At 54.3% G+C, this 17,509-nt stretch overlaps 1 protein-coding gene and 1 long non-coding RNA gene across 3 annotated transcripts; one reads left to right on the top strand and one right to left on the bottom strand.

Moving 5' to 3' along the window:
- The first annotated feature begins 5,416 nt into the window (after positions 1-5,416).
- Positions 5,417-13,057, top strand: ECHS1 (enoyl-CoA hydratase, short chain 1). 2 transcript variants are annotated; one of them, XM_034663534.1, is made up of 8 exons: positions 5,417-5,571; positions 6,763-6,939; positions 7,458-7,585; positions 8,314-8,413; positions 9,550-9,654; positions 10,129-10,248; positions 11,694-11,761; positions 12,556-13,057. In XM_034663534.1, exons 1-8 carry the CDS (start codon positions 5,484-5,486, stop codon positions 12,619-12,621), a joined length of 852 nt encoding a protein of 283 aa, XP_034519425.1. In that variant the 5' UTR covers positions 5,417-5,483; the 3' UTR covers positions 12,622-13,057. The 2 variants fall into 2 exon arrangements, with proteins under 2 accessions (XP_034519425.1, XP_002928739.2); XM_002928693.4 differs by having other exon boundaries at positions 6,763-6,960.
- LOC109491155 lies at positions 9,784-17,509 on the bottom strand. Its single transcript, XR_004626341.1, has 2 exons — positions 16,340-17,509; positions 9,784-15,352 (listed from the first exon to the last, which is right to left on the bottom strand). It is a non-coding gene; the product is annotated as an uncharacterized LOC109491155 (long non-coding RNA).

The following is a 17,509-nucleotide window of genomic DNA, read 5'->3' as shown; positions in this document are numbered from 1 at the left end:
TCTGCTTGTCCCTCTTCCTCTGTCCATACCTCCACTCGTGCTCTCTCTCTCACTCTCTCAGATCTTAAAAAGAAGAAGGAAATTCACAGGCACTCGAATTGATGATCGTTTACCACATGGAGGCTTGCTCCTCTCTGCACATTTTTAGGGTCATCTGTTGAAATTTCACAGGGCGGTGTCTCCATGCGCCTGGACTTTCTTTCACTATGTTGGGAACTCAGTCTGGAAACACCTGTCCTTCAGTCCTGGGAGCTTCTTCCTAGGTTATTTCACTAATCAGTGGTTTCCACCAATGCCTTGTCTGCCATTTGCTGTTACCTCTTTCTAAAATTCCTATTTTAGGATGTCAGGGGTTTGAGACCGAACCTTGAACGTTCAATGTATTCTCTCCTGTTTTCCATCTTCACCTGTTGCTCGGCTTTCTGAAGGATTTCTCCCCATGAGGCTTTTTTTCTGCTGTCATAGAGTTTAATTTCCAAGAGCTCTTCTAACACACGTGTCTCGTTTTAGAGAAACGCTCTGTTCTTGGTTCAAGGAAGCAACGTCTGAGGATGTGAATGAGAAATGTTGAAGTGTTGTTCTCCTGCTTGGTAGGGTTGCTGCAAATTGTTTCTTCTGTTTCTACCTTCCAGGAAGACACTTTACATGCTGGCGGGTAGTGTTTGCTTGCTTGTGAAGAGGAATAGGCCAGAAGGCTGTTTGGAAATATCAGCTTTGTAAGTGGGACTCATCGAATTTGAGCTTGACTCCGGGGTGCTCAGGGTGGGGAGTTGTTAATTGGGGAACCCCACCCCATCAGTATCTCTAAGTCCTTCCTTTGGGCTGGCCAGGCTCCCCAGTAAGAGTCTCCCAGTGTCCTTCCTGCAGCATATAGGTCTGGCTGCTAGTATTTTTGAAGCCAAAGAGTGGACAGGAGTGGGAAGGGTGAGCATTCTGGGTGCTGGAGACCCACCCCCAACTGTGCCTCCTTCTGGAATCCCTCTGTGCAAAGACAGATATCCAGGCTGCTGCCATGATGGCACCAGGGCCACCGCCTATAATCTAACAGCTTCTTAAACATGAGAAGACCTATTCAAATAATTCAAGGTGCTGAGGACTCATCCCGGAAGAAGAGACAAATCCCAGCCCTCGTGGAATTCAGAAAATGGACATACAAATATATATAAATATGTGATTCTCAATGAAATGTACATGCAAGGGATGCGTGTGCTTTAAAAAAATGATGTTGGGAGAGGTGTTGCCATAGGGCGGGAAGTGGTGTCTGAAATTTCTTACAGTGCCCAGACCACAGGCTGACCCCTCTCCTGATACTGAACAGTTTCTGTGGCTGGTTATACAGGCAACCAAGCAGGTCAAGGCGCCCATGAGTGACTGCCACGAGTGGCCTGCTGTCCTGGGGACTGCAACAGTGGAGAGCAGCTTTTGTGCAGCCACTTGCTGAGTGGGTGGCCCTGGGCCCCCCACAACCCCCCCACACACACACACACACGCTCCCTCTGCACCCCATCCCAGCTCCAGGACAGCCGGCTGGTGCACTGCCTGCCACCGCCCCCTGCCCGGGGCTTGCGTCATGGTCACACAGGGAAAGTGCCTAGATGACAAGACTCATCAGACCATGCTGGGCCCTCAAGGTGCACCCTGAGTCCTAAGGCATGCACCTGACCACTGCACAGCCCCCAGGTGGGGACATAAAGCCCTGGGAGGAAACCCGTCATGGGGACCCAGAGTGGGCTGCAGCACTGGGCCTGGGACCAGTTACAGAGCTGACCGCCTGATGCCTAGCCTTGTCACTCACCCTGATGTCTCAGGCAATCTGACTGAGTCCAATGAAACGTATGTTTGGGGTGCAGTCACCCTGCCCCTAGTGTCACCTGTTTGCTGGGAGGAACAGCTCTCTTTGGGGGAAACTTTACCCCCCAGCTCTGGCACCTGAAGCAAAGCTGCTGGCTCAGGGGGCTTCCTTCTCAGAGATTCCCCTACATGCCATCTGGTTCCCCCAGGGTTCAATCAGCAGGGTCACTGGGCTGTGGTCAATGTCCCAGATGTCTGGTCTACCACTGGGGACACTTCAGCCCACCGATTAAAGATTCTTTGAGGTCCCAAACTCAGCAAAGTGGCCGCTGGTCTCTGGGTTTCTCACAGGTATGCCCATGGTGAGGGTGCTGCAGTGACCCCTTAAATCAAGCTGGTGGTGGAGCCCAAGCGGCCTACCTGTTACCACAGTGGCCAGTTCTTCTCCTACTCAAGACTCTTTGCCAAATAACCAAACCATATTTGGTAGCAAGCTGGTAATTTATTCAATGACCAGAGAATGGAGAAGGGGAGTTCATGCTCTAAAGGCATCTTCTTTTTGATGAGGTCTCATGGTCAGGGTTATATGGGGTTAGGATAATTAAAGGGCTGGTAAGCAAGCTGACTAGGAGTTTTTTAGGGAAGAGGAAGAGGGCTTTCTTGGAATCAGACTGCCACCTCTTTTTTGGCCTTAAATGGGCTCAGTTGAATCTGTCAGTGCACGAGCAGGTGTTTGGGTTCTTTTTAAGATTTATTTATTTGACGGTGTGGGGGGGCAGAGCAGCAGGCAGAGGGAGAGTCAGAAGCAGACTCCCCGCTGAGCAGGGAGCCTGACGCTGGACTTGATCCCAGGACCCCCGGATCCTGACCTGGGCACCCTGGGTATTTTTTGTTATTACAATGATATGGTAATGATCCTGAGGTCATCTGGGGGGTTAGCACAGTGTCCGAACTGAATCAAACTGGTCCAAAACTGGGTTACCGGAGCTTGTTTGGAGCTTGTGGCTTGTGGCCTGGACCTTAGTATCTGGTGGCAAGCAGCACCTGTAAGCAGGACTAGAAAAGTGGGTTATTGTGGCCTGTTTAGAGCTTGTTAGACAGTCTCGAGTGACACGCCCACTGCCCCAGACAAGGCAGCACTGTGCCACCTTCATGGACCCGACTGTGGGACTGTGAGGGACATAACTGCATGCTCGTTCTTGGTGAAGGAGGCCTCCTTGCATGGGCCTTGGCCACTCTGGGCAGACCAACTGGCCAGACACTGGCCCTTTCTCCAGGTGGCTGGCAGTGCCTCAAGGCTGTCGCCCCATTTTCAGGTTTCACTGTCACTGTCCTCGCCCCATCAACTGGTTCTATCACCCTTGAAATTACCCTATGTCATGTTTTCAGCTATCCTGTCCCTTTATAATCTGCCAGTGGCCACCCAGCAGCGGTTCCCAGTGAAGGTTTTCCAATACTCGCCAATACTTAGCATTGTCCTTTTGGTCATAGACATTCTACAACGTAGGAAGTGGTATCTCGTTGTGGTTTTGATTTGCATTTCCCTAGTGACTAATGATATTGAGAACCTTTGTGTGTGTGCATTGGCCATTTCTATATCTTTAATGGAGAAATTTCTGTCCAATCCTTTGCCCATTTTTTTTAAAGTGTTTTTTTTTGTTTTTTTTTTTAGTAATCTCTACACCCAACATAGGGCTCAAACTCATGACCCTGAGATCAAGAGTCATATGTCCTTCCAACTGAGCCAGCCCGGCGCCCCTCCTTTGCCCATTTTTTAATGGTTTGGGTTTTTTTATTATGGAGTTGAACATGTTCTTTGTATATTCTATAAAGAAGAACCTTACCAGATACATGATTTGCAAAAATTTTCTCTCATTCTGGGGGTTGTCCTTTCACTTTCTTCATGGTGTCCTTTGAAACACAAAAAGTTTTTAATTTTGCTGAGGCCCAATTTACATATATGTATACATATATTATGAAAATTAATCAAGGGAAACCTCACCAAAACGGAGTCAGGTGGCCAGAAGGGGGAGCCATACCACTCCATGTTGATTACAGGAAGAACTGAATTATAGACCCCAGCAGAAGAGCTCAACATTGCATCCTCCACAAAAAACGGCCCACCCTGCACCGCAGCCAAGAAACCCTCATCACCTCGGACTCTTGCTCTTTAGTTCAGAGTAATCCCTCCCAATGTCCTCCTCCTTCTCCATAAGATAAAGTTCCTCTCCTTTGTTGGACTGGCCCATGGTTTTTCTATAGCTTGCATGTTCCTAATTGCAATTCTCTATTCCCAAATAAACCCGTTTTTGCTGATAAAATAAGTGACTTTTATTTTGAAGGTTAATACAAATACATTTGTTTTGCCACTTGTTCTTTTGACCCTAACTTTATGGAAGACAACAGCTATTCTCCTGGACACCAGCCCTGGGGGCTTAGAAAACGTCTTTTATGCTGGAACCATCTCATTTTGTGTGCCTGTCGCAGTGGTGTAGCCCACCTGACATAGTCTCCTTTAAACAGGGTTGGTAACCTGTTTGTTCGCATGAGAATGTCTTTATTCAACCCTCAGCCTTGAAATAAACTTTGCTGAGTATTCGATTCTGCTTTGAATTTTATTATTTGAAAACATCAGTTTTACTTTTCATTCGTAGATGATCTGTCTTTTGTCTCCACTATTTGCAGGACCTGAGCAAGAATTCAAACGGAGGCCTGGTAATACATGGCTGAACACCTACATGTTGTAACCAAAATAATTTAAATACATTTAAAATGGCATTGTTAAAATTTAATCTTACTTTAGTAAAACTGTACATAATCTAGTGTTCAATAGCTACCTAGTTACCCATGTAAAGAACCAGTCTGGTGCTTCATGCATGCCGAGTCTAGACCTATGAATACATAAATCTCAGGGATTTCCAGTGTTTAATGGTCCTAAAGGTGGGGTCTTGCTGCCGCTTTTTTTTTTTTAAGACTTTTTATTTATTTGACGGAGTGAGCACGCACAAGCAGGGCGGAGGGGAGAGGGAGAAGCAGGCTCCCCGCTGAGCAAGGAGCCGCACGCGGGACTCGATCCCAGCCCCAAGCCAAGGCAGACGCTTCACCGACCGAGCCGCGCACACGCCGCTAGCCGCCACTGTCTCTTCCACGTCTGTGCGCTTCCTTCTGCCAGGGACTCGTCTGCACCCCGCAAACCCGGTTTCCGCTGACTCCGCGGGGCGCCCCCACCACCACCACCACCAGCGGATTCCGCAAGCCGCGACCCCGCGTCCAGCCCAGAGCCCGGCCTCCGGGACTTTCGTCCGCTAGTGAGGGGACGAGCCCGGGGCGCGGGGGGTAAGGCCCGAAGGCCAAAGGTCAAGAGGAGGCGCCAGCAGGCCCGGGGGTCTCCGGGGGAGGTAAGGGCCCCACGGCTCGGGGTCGCCAACAGCCGGCGCTGGTCTTAGGGCACCGCACAGGGCCGACCCTCCGAACCCCGCTCCCGCCCCTGCCCCTCAGCCCGCCGAGGCCCACAAGCGGCCTCCGGCCCCCGGACCCTCGGCCCCGCCCTCCGCCTCGCCACGCCCCCTTCCGCCCCCGCTGGTCTCGCGATGCCTGCGCCGTCGCGCGACGCCGGCCCGGAGGCGGGCTGAGCCCTGACTGGCGCAGTCGGGGGCGGCTCCCGGGGCAGGACGAGCCGTCCCCGCAGCGCCATGGCTGCGCTACGCGCCATGCTGTCCCTCCTCCGCGGCCCGCTGCGCCTCCGGCCCGGCTGCGCGACCTTGCGCCCCTTCGCCTCCGGTGAGTGCGGGACTGAGGGCGCTTGGGGGTCCGGCATCACGGCCGCACCCGGGACCCCCGGACTCTGGCCGCCCCTGGAACTCCCCCGGCCTCACCCCGGACCTCACGCCCTCCACCAGCCTGAGCCCGGACCTCACTCCGGGGCCTGACCCCATCGGCCCTCCCACTCCTCCCTGTGCACCCGGGGCCCCGGCCCTACCCTGTCCGTCTGCTGCCCGGCTGGTCACTCCTCCCAGCACCTGCTGCCTCATTTGCTGACTTCTGGGGTTACTGGTGGCCGCTCAGTTTGGGGGCACTCAGTAGTAAGTGCTAAGACCTCGGGCCATTTCAGTTTGGTTGGTGGTGGTGGAATTCTGCAGGGTTTACGGGACTTTGCGAGAATGTGCCTTTGGGGCCTGTGGAGTTGGCAGAGACCCCGTGTTCTGTCCGGCGGTGCCTTCTGCGCAGACCTGCCCAGGTCCACTGCTTTTCCCAAGTCTGTTTTCAGACTCTGCCTCCGCAGCCGGCTGGGCCTGTCCTCCATTCAACCCTCAGGTCCTCCTGCAGTGCTCTTGAGAAGCTCTTGGCCCTGTCCTTGAGCTGCATCCGCCTCCCTCACCTGGGTAGCCACTTACGTGCCCAGCTACCAGGGCATGCTGATTTTACCCTAAGTTCCCTTTGATGACCCCCTTCTGCGGGTCCTGACCTGCAATCAGCAGTCATTTCCTGGGCTGCAGACACGCTGCCGCTAAGCATTTCATCTGTGTTGCTCCCCACCAGACTCGCCGGGGGGGGGGGGGCTCGCAGACACACAGACCTGTGGCTTCGGAGGTTACTCTTCTTCCTCTCCAGGCCATACCGACCCCCCCCGGCCCCGAGTCAGCAGCCTGCCCCTCCGGCCCATGGCGGTCACCTTTCCCCAATGTGTGCCTCCCACTGTGTTCTGTGCACACCCCGTTTGTTCCCTCCCCCAGTTGCTGTTTGTGGAAGGAGCCTATTTCCCCGTCCCGTGCTTCTGCTGAATCACAGGGTGTCTGTAGTGCACGTCCTGGGACAGGTTCAAACTTCTGTGAAGGTAGCAAGTGTTGCAAAGTCCACCGTGAGGCTGAGAGCTGTGTGCTGCTGCCCAAGGACTGGACAGCGGACATGTCAGGGACACTGTCCCCTGACAGGTCTGATGACTACACGAATGGAAATCCCTTCATTCCCCAGGTGCTGGCTTTCAGTACATCATTGCAGAAAAGAAGGGGAAGAACAGCAACGTGGGCTTCATCCAGCTGAACCGCCCCAAAGCACTCAACGCACTCTGCAATGGCCTGATCGTGGAGCTCAACCAGGCCCTGGAGGCCTTCGAGGAGGATCCAGCTGTGGGAGCCATCGTCATCACGGGTGGGGAGAAGGCGTTTGCAGGTGTGCAGGGGGCGGTCTGACTGCAGCATGTGGCACTGTGAACAGACTTACACCTGCGTGGGAGCATCAGAAAAGTTAGGATAACTGGGGATTTACTTAAACATAGTGTAAACAGACACAAGAGCCACTCTGCCTGTTTAACGTTCACGCATGCTCTGCCAGCAAAATAAGATTATTCAAAGTGATTTGGGTCCTTGACAGTCAGGTTCCGTGTGTGTCAAGGGCTTAAGTGACTGATGAATAAGCCCAGCCTTCCGAGTCCATCTGTTTCCTGTCCCGCAGTCCCTCCGCATTCACCTCCATCAACACACATGGTGCGTCGCCACTATCCCTGCTGCCCGGCTCTGTCCAGGTGGCCCGTGGGGCCCTGTGTCGGGCATTCCCAGCAGCCCGCAGTGCCTACACAGGGTGCACACTCGTAGCTCCCTGCTGGTTTGGGGGTGCAGCACTAGTGCGGCCTCTGCTCTTTAGTAACTAGAACTCGTTTCCACCCCCAGCTGGAGCCGATATCAAGGAGATGCAAAACCAAACATTCCAGGACTGTTACTCCAGGAAGTTCTTGAGCCACTGGGACCGACTTTCCCATGTCAAGAAGCCGGTCATAGCTGCTGTCAATGGCTACGCTGTGAGTGTCAGACCAAGTCTCCTCTCAGCGCACTGGGAGGCATCAGATAACTAATTTTTATTTTGAAAAGGCCGACACCGTTCCTGCCGAGTGACACCACAGATCCAGGACGTGCAGAGAGGAGGCGCTCCAGCACCAGCTTTCATTAGCGGGTGTTCCGCTGCTGGCTTTCCCATTCTCAGCCCTCCCCGCGGCCCCTGTGACTCCTGGGAACAGCTCCCCTCTGCTAGACTGTAGGCCACACGTTGGTTTTTCTGTATGGTTTCAGTGGCTCCAGCCTGTGCCGCACCTGCAGGCTGACCTCTTCTGCCACCCTCGAGAGCTCTGTGTGGTGTCTGGGTCTCTGTGCACATAGACAGTCAAAGGCACTGGGGCCGATTGTAGCGAAGTGGTGAGGGCTCAGCTTGTGATCATTTAATAAAGCTCCCCGTGGGCAAGGCGAGGTCAGCCATTCAGGTTCACTGGACCACAGTCAAGCCTGCTGGTTCACGAACTCTCTGTGGCTGCTGTCGAGCCCCCAAAGCTGATGAAAGAGTTTGCTGTAGGGTCCTTCACAGAGGAAGGTCGCCAGCATCAGCCAATTGTAAATAACTTATGGAAACACTTAAGTAACTTTGCACTCTGTTAATCTTTGCTACCCTGGGCCGTGTTCATTTGATGAGAAGTTTAAATAAGCAAATGGAGTGAATTTCTGACTGGGTCCCCTGGTGGCGCCTCGTGTTTTGCAGCTTGGTGGCGGCTGCGAACTCGCTATGATGTGTGACATTATTTATGCTGGAGAAAAAGCCCAGTTTGCACAGCCGGAAATCCTACTAGGAACCATCCCAGGTAAAGAGCGATGACATCTCTAGCATAACTCTCCAGGTAGTTCTCCAGAATCTGCCCATGTCTAGGAGCTCAGGGGCTTTTCCGGTAATAGACAAAAGTATGCAGCTGCGTCTGACAAGGGACCCTGGCTGTGGTATGAGCACTGGCTGGCGGCCGCCTGGCTATGCCCATTGCTCCCTGTGCTGACCAGCACACTAAGCCCCAGGGGACACAGCGGCACTCAGAGTGGCTCTGGGGCCTCAGGTCTATGCAGGCTCCTCTGATGACAGCCGGATCCTTTGTCAGACGCTGTTAGGAAAGACTGGCCACATACTGCATTATAACTGCAGTGATTCCTGCTTGTGACCCTAAGTTCAGCAGAGCAGGGAATCAGATCCCCCACAAGGAAGGTAACTGGAGCCATGGGCAGTGATTACTCTGTGCCCCAAGGGGCCACCTGATAAGAGCTCCAGGCTTATGGCTTCATAGGGTAGAGACCCTGTACGTACGTAGAGCCAGGAGCCCAGGGCATCTGCTGAGCAGCTGTCACTCAGGAGAGGGTGCCTGGGGTCAGCTGAGAGCGAGCAAAGCCCTGTATGAGTTCCGCTGTCCACTTTGCTCTTCCCATCCTAGTGCCCAAGGTCTCTACATCATTCAGGCCGTGCCTGAGTCTGTTGGATTGTGGGTGTCTCCATCAGGTGGTCCCCTTGGCTCACCCTGGCAGCCTGGGGTTCACTGTGGAGCAGACGATGGGGCAGACCACTCTTGTTCCCGCTGCAGAGCGTCAGCAGGACGGTGAGCGGGGCGCCTGCAGGCCGGCGCTGGGACGGAAGGCCACACTCAGAGTGGCCGGGGGAGAGCCATCGCTCTCACTTCAAGCCCCGAGGGGGGTAGGCCACAATTGGAGGACACCCCAGCTGCCCTCCAGGTTGGGCTGGGCCAGGGTCTGAGCCACAGGGGACACGATGCGCCAGGCGTGGGGCCCCAGTGTGGAAAGGAGCCTCCCCTGCAGTTTCTTGGGTTGCCTCCTTTCTACCCACCTGCCCCACCCAAGGGGCCCATCTTCATCCCTCAGAACTTGCTGGAAGTGTGTCCGTGCCCTCTGGGCTTGCACTGGCCACGAGCCAACTGTGACCAGTAGCCCTCTGCCCCTGCAGGTGCAGGGGGCACCCAGAGACTGACCCGTGCTGTTGGAAAGTCACTGGCCATGGAGATGGTTCTCACTGGTGACCGGATCTCTGCCCAGGATGCCAAGCAAGCAGGTGTGGGCCGGGGCTGCCCCACGGAGCCACCCTCACAGGGAGCTGAGTGGAGCTGGGGGAAGGGGGCTGCATCCAGGTGTGCCTGTGGGCGATCAGCACAGTGATTTTGGGTGTCCTGAGAACCCAGGGGACAAATGCCTTTGTTTTTATTTGGAATGCCACACATACAAGAGAGTAAAATATACATCAGGTTCAAGAGTCAAAACCATCCTGTTTCCCAAGCCCCAAGTCAGCAGTGGGATATCTCTGAGACCCTCGTGGGCACACCCTTTCCCCCCCCCCAGGTGATCTGCTCTTCTTCCCTGTTGGTGTGTCTGAAAGAGCCTCGTGGCCCCACCTAAGGGTCGGTGTTGAGCCTGCGTCCCTGCAGCCCCTTGTTGGCCCCCAGAAAACCCCAGCTCTAGGGGCAGCATCGTGACTCAGAGAGGCATAGCCAGTGCTGTTTGCACTTGTCATTTACCTGTTTGTGTTTAGGTCTCGTAAGCAAAATTTTTCCTGTGGAGAGACTGGTCGAAGAAGCCATCCAGTGTGCAGAGAAAATTGCCAGCAATTCTAAAATCGTAGCAGCAATGGCCAAAGAGTCCGTGAATGCAGGTACGGGTTCTGCCAGGAGGAGAGATTCTGAGGGCCGGGTGACACAGGAGCAGTCAGGAGCTATGGTTCTAAATGATGCATCTTAACCCACCCTGGACAGAAGTTGGGAGGGTTCTTAACGTTGGGATTCTGGCTCTTTTAGAGTTCCGATCTTTGGTTGCTGGCTCACAGATTCTCCTGAAATGTTCTGAGTTGTCTTTGGTATCAGGACCCAAGAAAGGGGCCAGCCTGAGGGACAGAGAGTGACAGGCGCTAGGGTGCAGGGAAATGGCTGGGCAGGGCAAGTCAGTCCCTTAAGAAAAGCCAGTCTGGCTCCTGGTAAACCCGGCTCACCTCCTGGATCCTGGTGGAAGATGCCCCTCTCCTCAGCCAGCAGTTGTGCCTGCAGCCTGGTGGCCGTGTGGGCTCACGGGACACCAATGTGAACCAGGGACAGAGTTCATGCTGCCCCTTATTGCTCTGCACTCTCCGTCCTCTCTCTCCCGGCAGAGCAGCTCTGAGCCCTCCTGAGAATTTCTGGGGTCTTAATGTAGCAGGTTGTGCTCAGCACTGGGGTAATACTGCCCAGGGCCGGGCTGCCTGTTGAGGAGGCCATGAGCCCGGGGTAGTTGCTGAGCCGCTCCAGGTCTCGTGCCCTTCTGCAGGGAGGCAGTCACATCCCCCGGGCTGCTGCGGCCTTGGTCGGCTGAGCTGATGTTTGTGACGCATCCACAAGGATGAGTAGGTAGCACTCGCTTAAGAGGTGGACACTGCTGTTCTTGCAGAGGGCCGGTGAGGCCACAGTCAGAGGCACCTGCCGTTACGCCAGGTGCTCACCAAGGAAGACACTTCACCTTCGCTGGAAGGACGGCCCAGAGCAGTGGTATTCTTACCACCTGGGACTCTGTCCTGGCATATTCCTTTTTCATCCTTAATTTTTAAGCTTTTTAAAGCATACTTAATTCTGGGGAGCTCAGTCCGTTGAGCATCTGACTCTTGGTTTTGGCTCAGGTGATGATCTCAGGGTTGCGACGATATTGAGCCCCCTGTCCAGCTCTGCACTTAGCTTGTGACTCTCTCCCCCGGTGTCTCTGCTCTCCCCATGCTCATGCACACGCGTGTTCTCGCTCTCAAAATAAAATCTTCTAAAAAATAATAAAACAGATGTAATTCTGCAGGCTCTCATATTCTCCTGTGATTGGACAGAGTTACCCATTGCACCCTTTGTTCAGTTTCTCGTGCCTCTTCTTGGGGCCACGGGGGGTGAAGCACCGAGTGGGTTGCTCTGCTGGAGTCTTGGCAGGGCAGGGCATTTGGGGAGGGGGTGCTTCCCAGGCTACGGTCTAAATCACCATGAAATTAAGGTGGATGTGGGTCAGTGGGGAATGTTTCCTAGCCCCATAAAAAAGGTTGCATGTTCCCACCTCTAACACCTGAGTTCGTAACTTCGGGGTTCTCTCTTTCAGCTTTTGAAATGACGCTAACAGAGGGAAACAAGCTGGAGAAGAAGCTCTTCTATTCAACTTTTGCTACCGTGAGTAAACATTCAGTGGAGACACACATGGTCCAGCCATAGAAATCACTGGGAATCTCCTTGTAGGCTTTTTCATTAAACACCGTTTCTGTTTGGTCAGATTGTGTGCTTTCCCTGTAGCTGATTACATGTGTCCTGTCCACAAGCATGATCTTTGCAAGTGAGCACAGTGTGTAAAAGTTCACAAGAATGAAGGGTGACTTCCTGTTACAAAAAGTCTGATGAGTTGCTCCTGTATTGAAATGCACTCCGTCTGCCCATAATTTTCTACATCATTCCAGTTACTTGGAACGGAGTCTGGATGTATTCTCATACTGCTATCTGACGCTTCAGATCAGTGTTTTCTAGGGTTTGACAGTCGCTGAAAGAGAGGCCTTCTTGTAAGTCATTAAAACCCATCTCTTAGTATCAGAAAGTCTGGTGTAGGTGTTTCATGAGAGATTAGACGTGACTTCGCTCTTGAGGAAGTGAAGGTGTGCGCATACATGGCACACACCCAGGTGATGAATTAGGGCATGACCCAAACGGGCACAGCTGAGGTTCTCTGTGGGTGAGACTTTGACACAAATGAGTGGTTCCTGAATGATCACACCTGGGGGCTGGGAGGGGCATATAAAAATCCACTTCCAGGCCAGCCCTAGGTGGTCAGGGACTCCAGGCTATTCCCAGGTTTCCGGGTAGTCCTGATGCAAGTTTCAGAGGAACCCGCCAGACTGTGAGCAAACCCAGAGACAGGCAGAGCCCCGCAGTCTGCAGAGCCCCGTCCATCTCTCCCTTGTTCCCTTTCCCACCAGGAAGATCGGAAAGAAGGGATGACCGCGTTTGTGGAAAAGAGAAAGGCCAGCTTCAAAGACCAGTGAGCGTCTCTACTTCTGCCTTGAACCCTCTACTTACAGACAAATTAGAGTCTGACCGTCTTAGAGGGAGATAAGTGCTGCTCTTGTAAAGGGCCGTGTAGGTGACGCGCAGTTTATCCCTGGTGCTCGGGGCTGTCGCTCTCCTGGGTGGCGGGCGGTCTTCACCCAGCAGCCGTGAGAATCCGTATCGAGCTTGTTCACATTCTGACTGAGCACATTCTTCTTAATCAAAAATTATGAGGGGAGCCTGAGTGGCTCAGTCAGTTAAGTGACTGACTCTCGGCTCAGGTCGTGATCCCAGGGTCATGGGATCGAGCCCCGCGTTGGGCTCTGTGCTTGGCACAGAGTCTGCTTCAGATTCTCTCCGTCTGCCCCTCTCCCACTTGTACACATGCACTCGCTTGCTCACTCTCGAATCAATAAAAACCTTTAAAAAAATTATGCTCGTGGGGCGCCTGGGTGGCTCAGTCGTTAGGCGTCTGCCTTCGGCTCAGGGCGTGATCCCGTGTTCTGGGATCGAGCCCCACATCAGGCTCCTCCGCTATGAGCCTGCTTCTTCCTCTCCCACTCCCCCTGCTTGTGTTCCCTCTCTCGCTGGCTGTCTCTGTTGAATAAATAAATAAAATCTTGAAAAAAAAAAAATTCTGCTAGTGAGCCGTTGGTGGCGTGTTTAAGTTTTTGCTTGATTTCAGGAACTGAGAGAGATTTCTATGCCAAACACTCACTTTGTATAGCGAGCCACGTTCAGATGGAAGTGCGTGCCCTGCTTGGTCGCTGTGCAGTTCCACAGCCAGTGAACGTGACCGCTCAGAGGGCGGGCGCTACTGACTACGCGGCATGTGAACCCCATTGTGCCTCTCTTCTCTGGAAGCAAACGCCACGTCACTCTTTAAACTTCTCTTTTGTCATTGTGCGTGACCACGGTCAAACAGAACAGAAGCCCGTAAAGTAAGTCCCCTGGCACCCTCCCAGGGTAACCACTGTTAACAGGTATGTAGCTTTCTAGATAATTCTGCGCACACGTGCAGACACACACGGCTATAGCTGTTTTCTTACAAAAATGGAATTGTGCGTCCACACTTGTCCACAGTGTGCTGACCCGTTACCTTCTGCTCCGGTACCACAGGGGCACCCTCTTCTGTTTGACCACCAGCCCTCAGTTGTGGTAAAGTCTGTGAAACATAAAGCTCACCATCTTGACCATTTTTAAATCAGCTCAGCGGCACTGAGCGTAGTAATACTTCACAGCCATCCCCGCTGGCCGTCTCCGCGCTGCTTTGTCCTCCCAGACAGACTCTAACCCTGTCAAGCGCTAACCCTCGGCGCCCCTCAGCCCTGGCACTGTCTCGGCTACCTTCCTTCCGTGTCTGAATTTAACGTTTCCAGGCTCCATCAGGCATAGCAGATCACAGAGGTTTCTTTTCATTGCTCGGTATTATTCTTGTGAGCGTTCCACTCGATGGCCCTGAAATCCGTGATGATGCGGGAACGTCATCTGTTTATTCCCATGGTGTTGGATGTTTCAGCTGCGTCCAGTTTCTTGTTACCAGAACTACTGTGGATAACACCGCAGTGACCATTCTGTGCGTGACCCTTGGGCTTCGGTGTGAGCACGTCTGTAAGATTTCGAGAACTGAGCCTCTGGTGCAACAGGGCTGCACGCTGTGGGGACCTGCCTGCTCCGCCCATCAGCAGCAGTCAGGACCTCCCCTCTGGTGCCTCTCAGTGCCAGCCTGGCTGAGTCTCCGGGACTGATGCTTACGTCCGAATCCCTAGGGTGTTTGCATATGCCCAGACCGGGATCAGAACTGTGGGAGGCCCCAGAATGTGTGGTCTCCTAGGCATCAGCGGTTCCTGGTGCCCAGCAGAACTGTGCTCGGGGTTGTAACACAGCGTGCCATTTGCTGTGGGAGACAGAATTTCCACAGCAAGCTTCCTCTGCTGGCTTCAGACTCTGGTGGGCCAGCTGCATCCCCGGGATCACACCTCACAGGGCACTGGGTGACCGAGGGACCCCGGTTACAGGAAGCCACCTCTGCCCCCCCCAACATCTGCCACTGAATTCGTGGGCCATTACAGCACAGTGCTGTGGACCTCCAGCTCTCCGGGCCATTGAGCAAAAGTCTGGAGCGTGGATCAGAGACCTTCCTCCTCCTGCTCAGGAGGGCTTCGTGGTGAAGGGGGCTGTTGCTGTCCCAGGGTGGGGCCCCAGCCTCAGAACATCCTCAGACCCTCTGAAGTGAAGCCAGGACACGTGCATCTCTCCAGGTGGGCGCTGGGCACCGTGGGGTCCCAGCTGGCTCTTGGTGCTGGTGTGCACAGCAGAGCAGCTGCAGGCTAACAGATGGGCCCAGGTGAGGGGGTGAGGCCCTGCTGGCTGCCACTCAACCCCCATCCCTCACCCCGTCAGTCTTGCTCTGTGGAGACGGCCCCACCTCTCAGGGAAACGGTGGGTGCTGCTTATAAACCCAGGGCAGAGCTCTGCCTGAGCACGGGCTCCACAGTAAGACCTGTACCTGGCTTGCCCAGGAGCTGCGCCCCGGAGCCCTCCTCCCTGGAGAGCCCACGGTCCCTCCAGCTCACCTGTTTGTCATCCTGTCCACTTTGTCCTGCAGGAAGGTGTGGGCAGGTAGTCCAGCGACTGGAACACAGCCGAGATCATTGGGCTGGGGTGGGGCCGGGAGTGAGTACCCTCCCCGCCAGGCACTGAGCTGAACACTAAGGAGAAGCCCACCTGCATTTGAGAAAGAATTGAAATGATCTGCAAACCTTTGGCTCTCTGAATGCCTTAGATTACATGCTATTGTGTCATTCTTTGCAGATAAGCCTCCGGGTCTGGGACACGTGTGTGACACATACAGAAGTAGGGACGAGGGGATTTGGGTCACATTGGGCTCTCCCTGTGGGTAGGTTGCCACACGCTGGGCATTCTTCCCGGTGATAGATGCGGAAGTGCTCCTTGACTAAAGGTGAATGCAGGACGCCCGGGTGGCTCAGGTGGTGAAGCGTCTGTCTTCGGCTCAGGTCATGATCCCAGGGTCCTGGGATCGAGCCCCACATCCGGCTCCCTGCTCAGCGGGGAGTCTGCTTCTCCCTCTCCCTCTGCTGCTCTCCCCACTGCTCATGCTTACTGTCTCTCTCTCAAATAAGTAAAAAATCTTAAAAAAAAAAAAAAAACCGAATGCATAACTGGGGGTTTGTGCTGGATGACATACAACATATCCTAGATTCTAGAAGAAACAAGCAGAGGTATCCAAAGGAGGGAACCTGAAAGTTGGGCTTAATTTTTCACATGCATCGGGCAAATGGCCTCTATAATTTGAGCAGTGAGCCCCAGAGTTCTGCAGAGCCAGTTTTGAGGGGCCCATACAAGACTTGTCTTGACACCCTTGTCTTAGCCATGCTCAGCCAGAAGCCAAGAAATGGTTAAATGTTGAATCCACACATAGGAGTCTCTGTGCGCTCGGAGGTCTGTATTCACAGGGTTATCTGGGGTCCAGAACTCCGCAGGGACAGGAGCCCACCCCCTAGGCCTGGCCAAATGAGACCTGGCTCCGGGCCTAGCCGTGAGTGATGGTGTTGCTGACTACCCTGAGAAGGACTGTCCCAGGGGCCACAAACCCCACAGAGAAGCTCCCACCCCCTCTGAGTTAATAGACCTCTGGCCCCATGATGTTTGGGATTTTGATTTGTTTTTAAAGCTGAAATCTTGCCTTCTCACCTGTGCTGCTTGGGTGGCCCAGGTGCAGGGCCTGTTGTCCTCTCTGTCCCCCATGCCCTGGGCAGCTCCTGACTCGACTGTGCCCAGTGAGGCCAGCCCAGGGCCCTGTGTTCCTGGCCCCGCTAGATGCCGGGCTGCTTTCCAAGTGGCTCCCTTGAGCAGCCGGGCTTCCAGGGCCCAGTGGTGAAACACAGAGGCGTCTTTACCTTCAAGTTTTTGCTGTGGCTTTGTTGTCTTTTGTATACAAAGCCTTCCGAGGAGTGGCCAGGCCTCCCAGCATTTCATGTCACCACAGGGCTGGGAGCCATGACAGTAGCACTGACCACACAACCACGAGTCCATTGGGAATGAAGTGGGAGAAGGCGGGTTCCAGAGGGAGAGAGCCTGGCCGTGGGCTCTGGGTGAGCTGGCGCTGAACAGGATCCCGTCTGCAGGGTGGACAATGAGGTCTGGTGGTGGGTCTTTAAGCAGGCTTATGACCAGGCCAGCACCCGTGTGGGCACCTGCGCTGCTGTCTGCCCTCCAGCCTGAGTGTGGGAGACGGATCAGAAGAGAGTGGGCGTAGAGTGAGAGCCGAGGACAGCTGGTAGGGCTCTTGGCATCCACGCTGGCCACCTGCATCAGTCAGCTATAGCCGCATAACCGGTCATTCCTAAACTTAGCAGCTTAAGGCAGCAGTCGTCAGTTACTCTTTCTCACAGTCTGTATGAGTCAGCTGGTCTTTCCCCCACGATGTCCGGGTCCTCAGCTGGAACCTCCTGACCGACCACCCACTCTGGGTGAGACCCACCAACTGGGCCTCGCTGGGGCTAAGGGCCAAAATAGCCACAGGGAGGCCCTCTGTGTGCCCTGGGCTTCCTGCCAAGACCGCGTCTGGGTTCCCTGGACAAGCGTCCTGAGGAGAGGGTCAGGAGGAAGCCATACTGCCTTCTACGACCTCACCGCAGAAGCACCATTTCCAGCACATCGTTTGGGTTGAAGAAGTCGTGAAGATCCACCCGGTTCAAGGGAAGGGAGGAGAACCCATCTCTCAGCGGAGGTGTGCCCACGGCACTGCGGGATGGCAGCTGGTGCGCCACCATTTTTGGAAGAGAGCCTGCTGCACATCCAGCCGGGACCGGCCCTGGAGCCAGCACCCGCACACAGCGCGGGACACGCAGAGGCCGCGGG

The sequence above is a fragment of the Ailuropoda melanoleuca genome, chromosome 6 (genome assembly GCF_002007445.2).
Source record: "Ailuropoda melanoleuca isolate Jingjing chromosome 6, ASM200744v2, whole genome shotgun sequence".
Lineage (NCBI taxonomy): Eukaryota > Metazoa > Chordata > Mammalia > Carnivora > Ursidae > Ailuropoda > Ailuropoda melanoleuca.
This window is presented reverse-complemented; position numbering and strand designations above follow the sequence as displayed.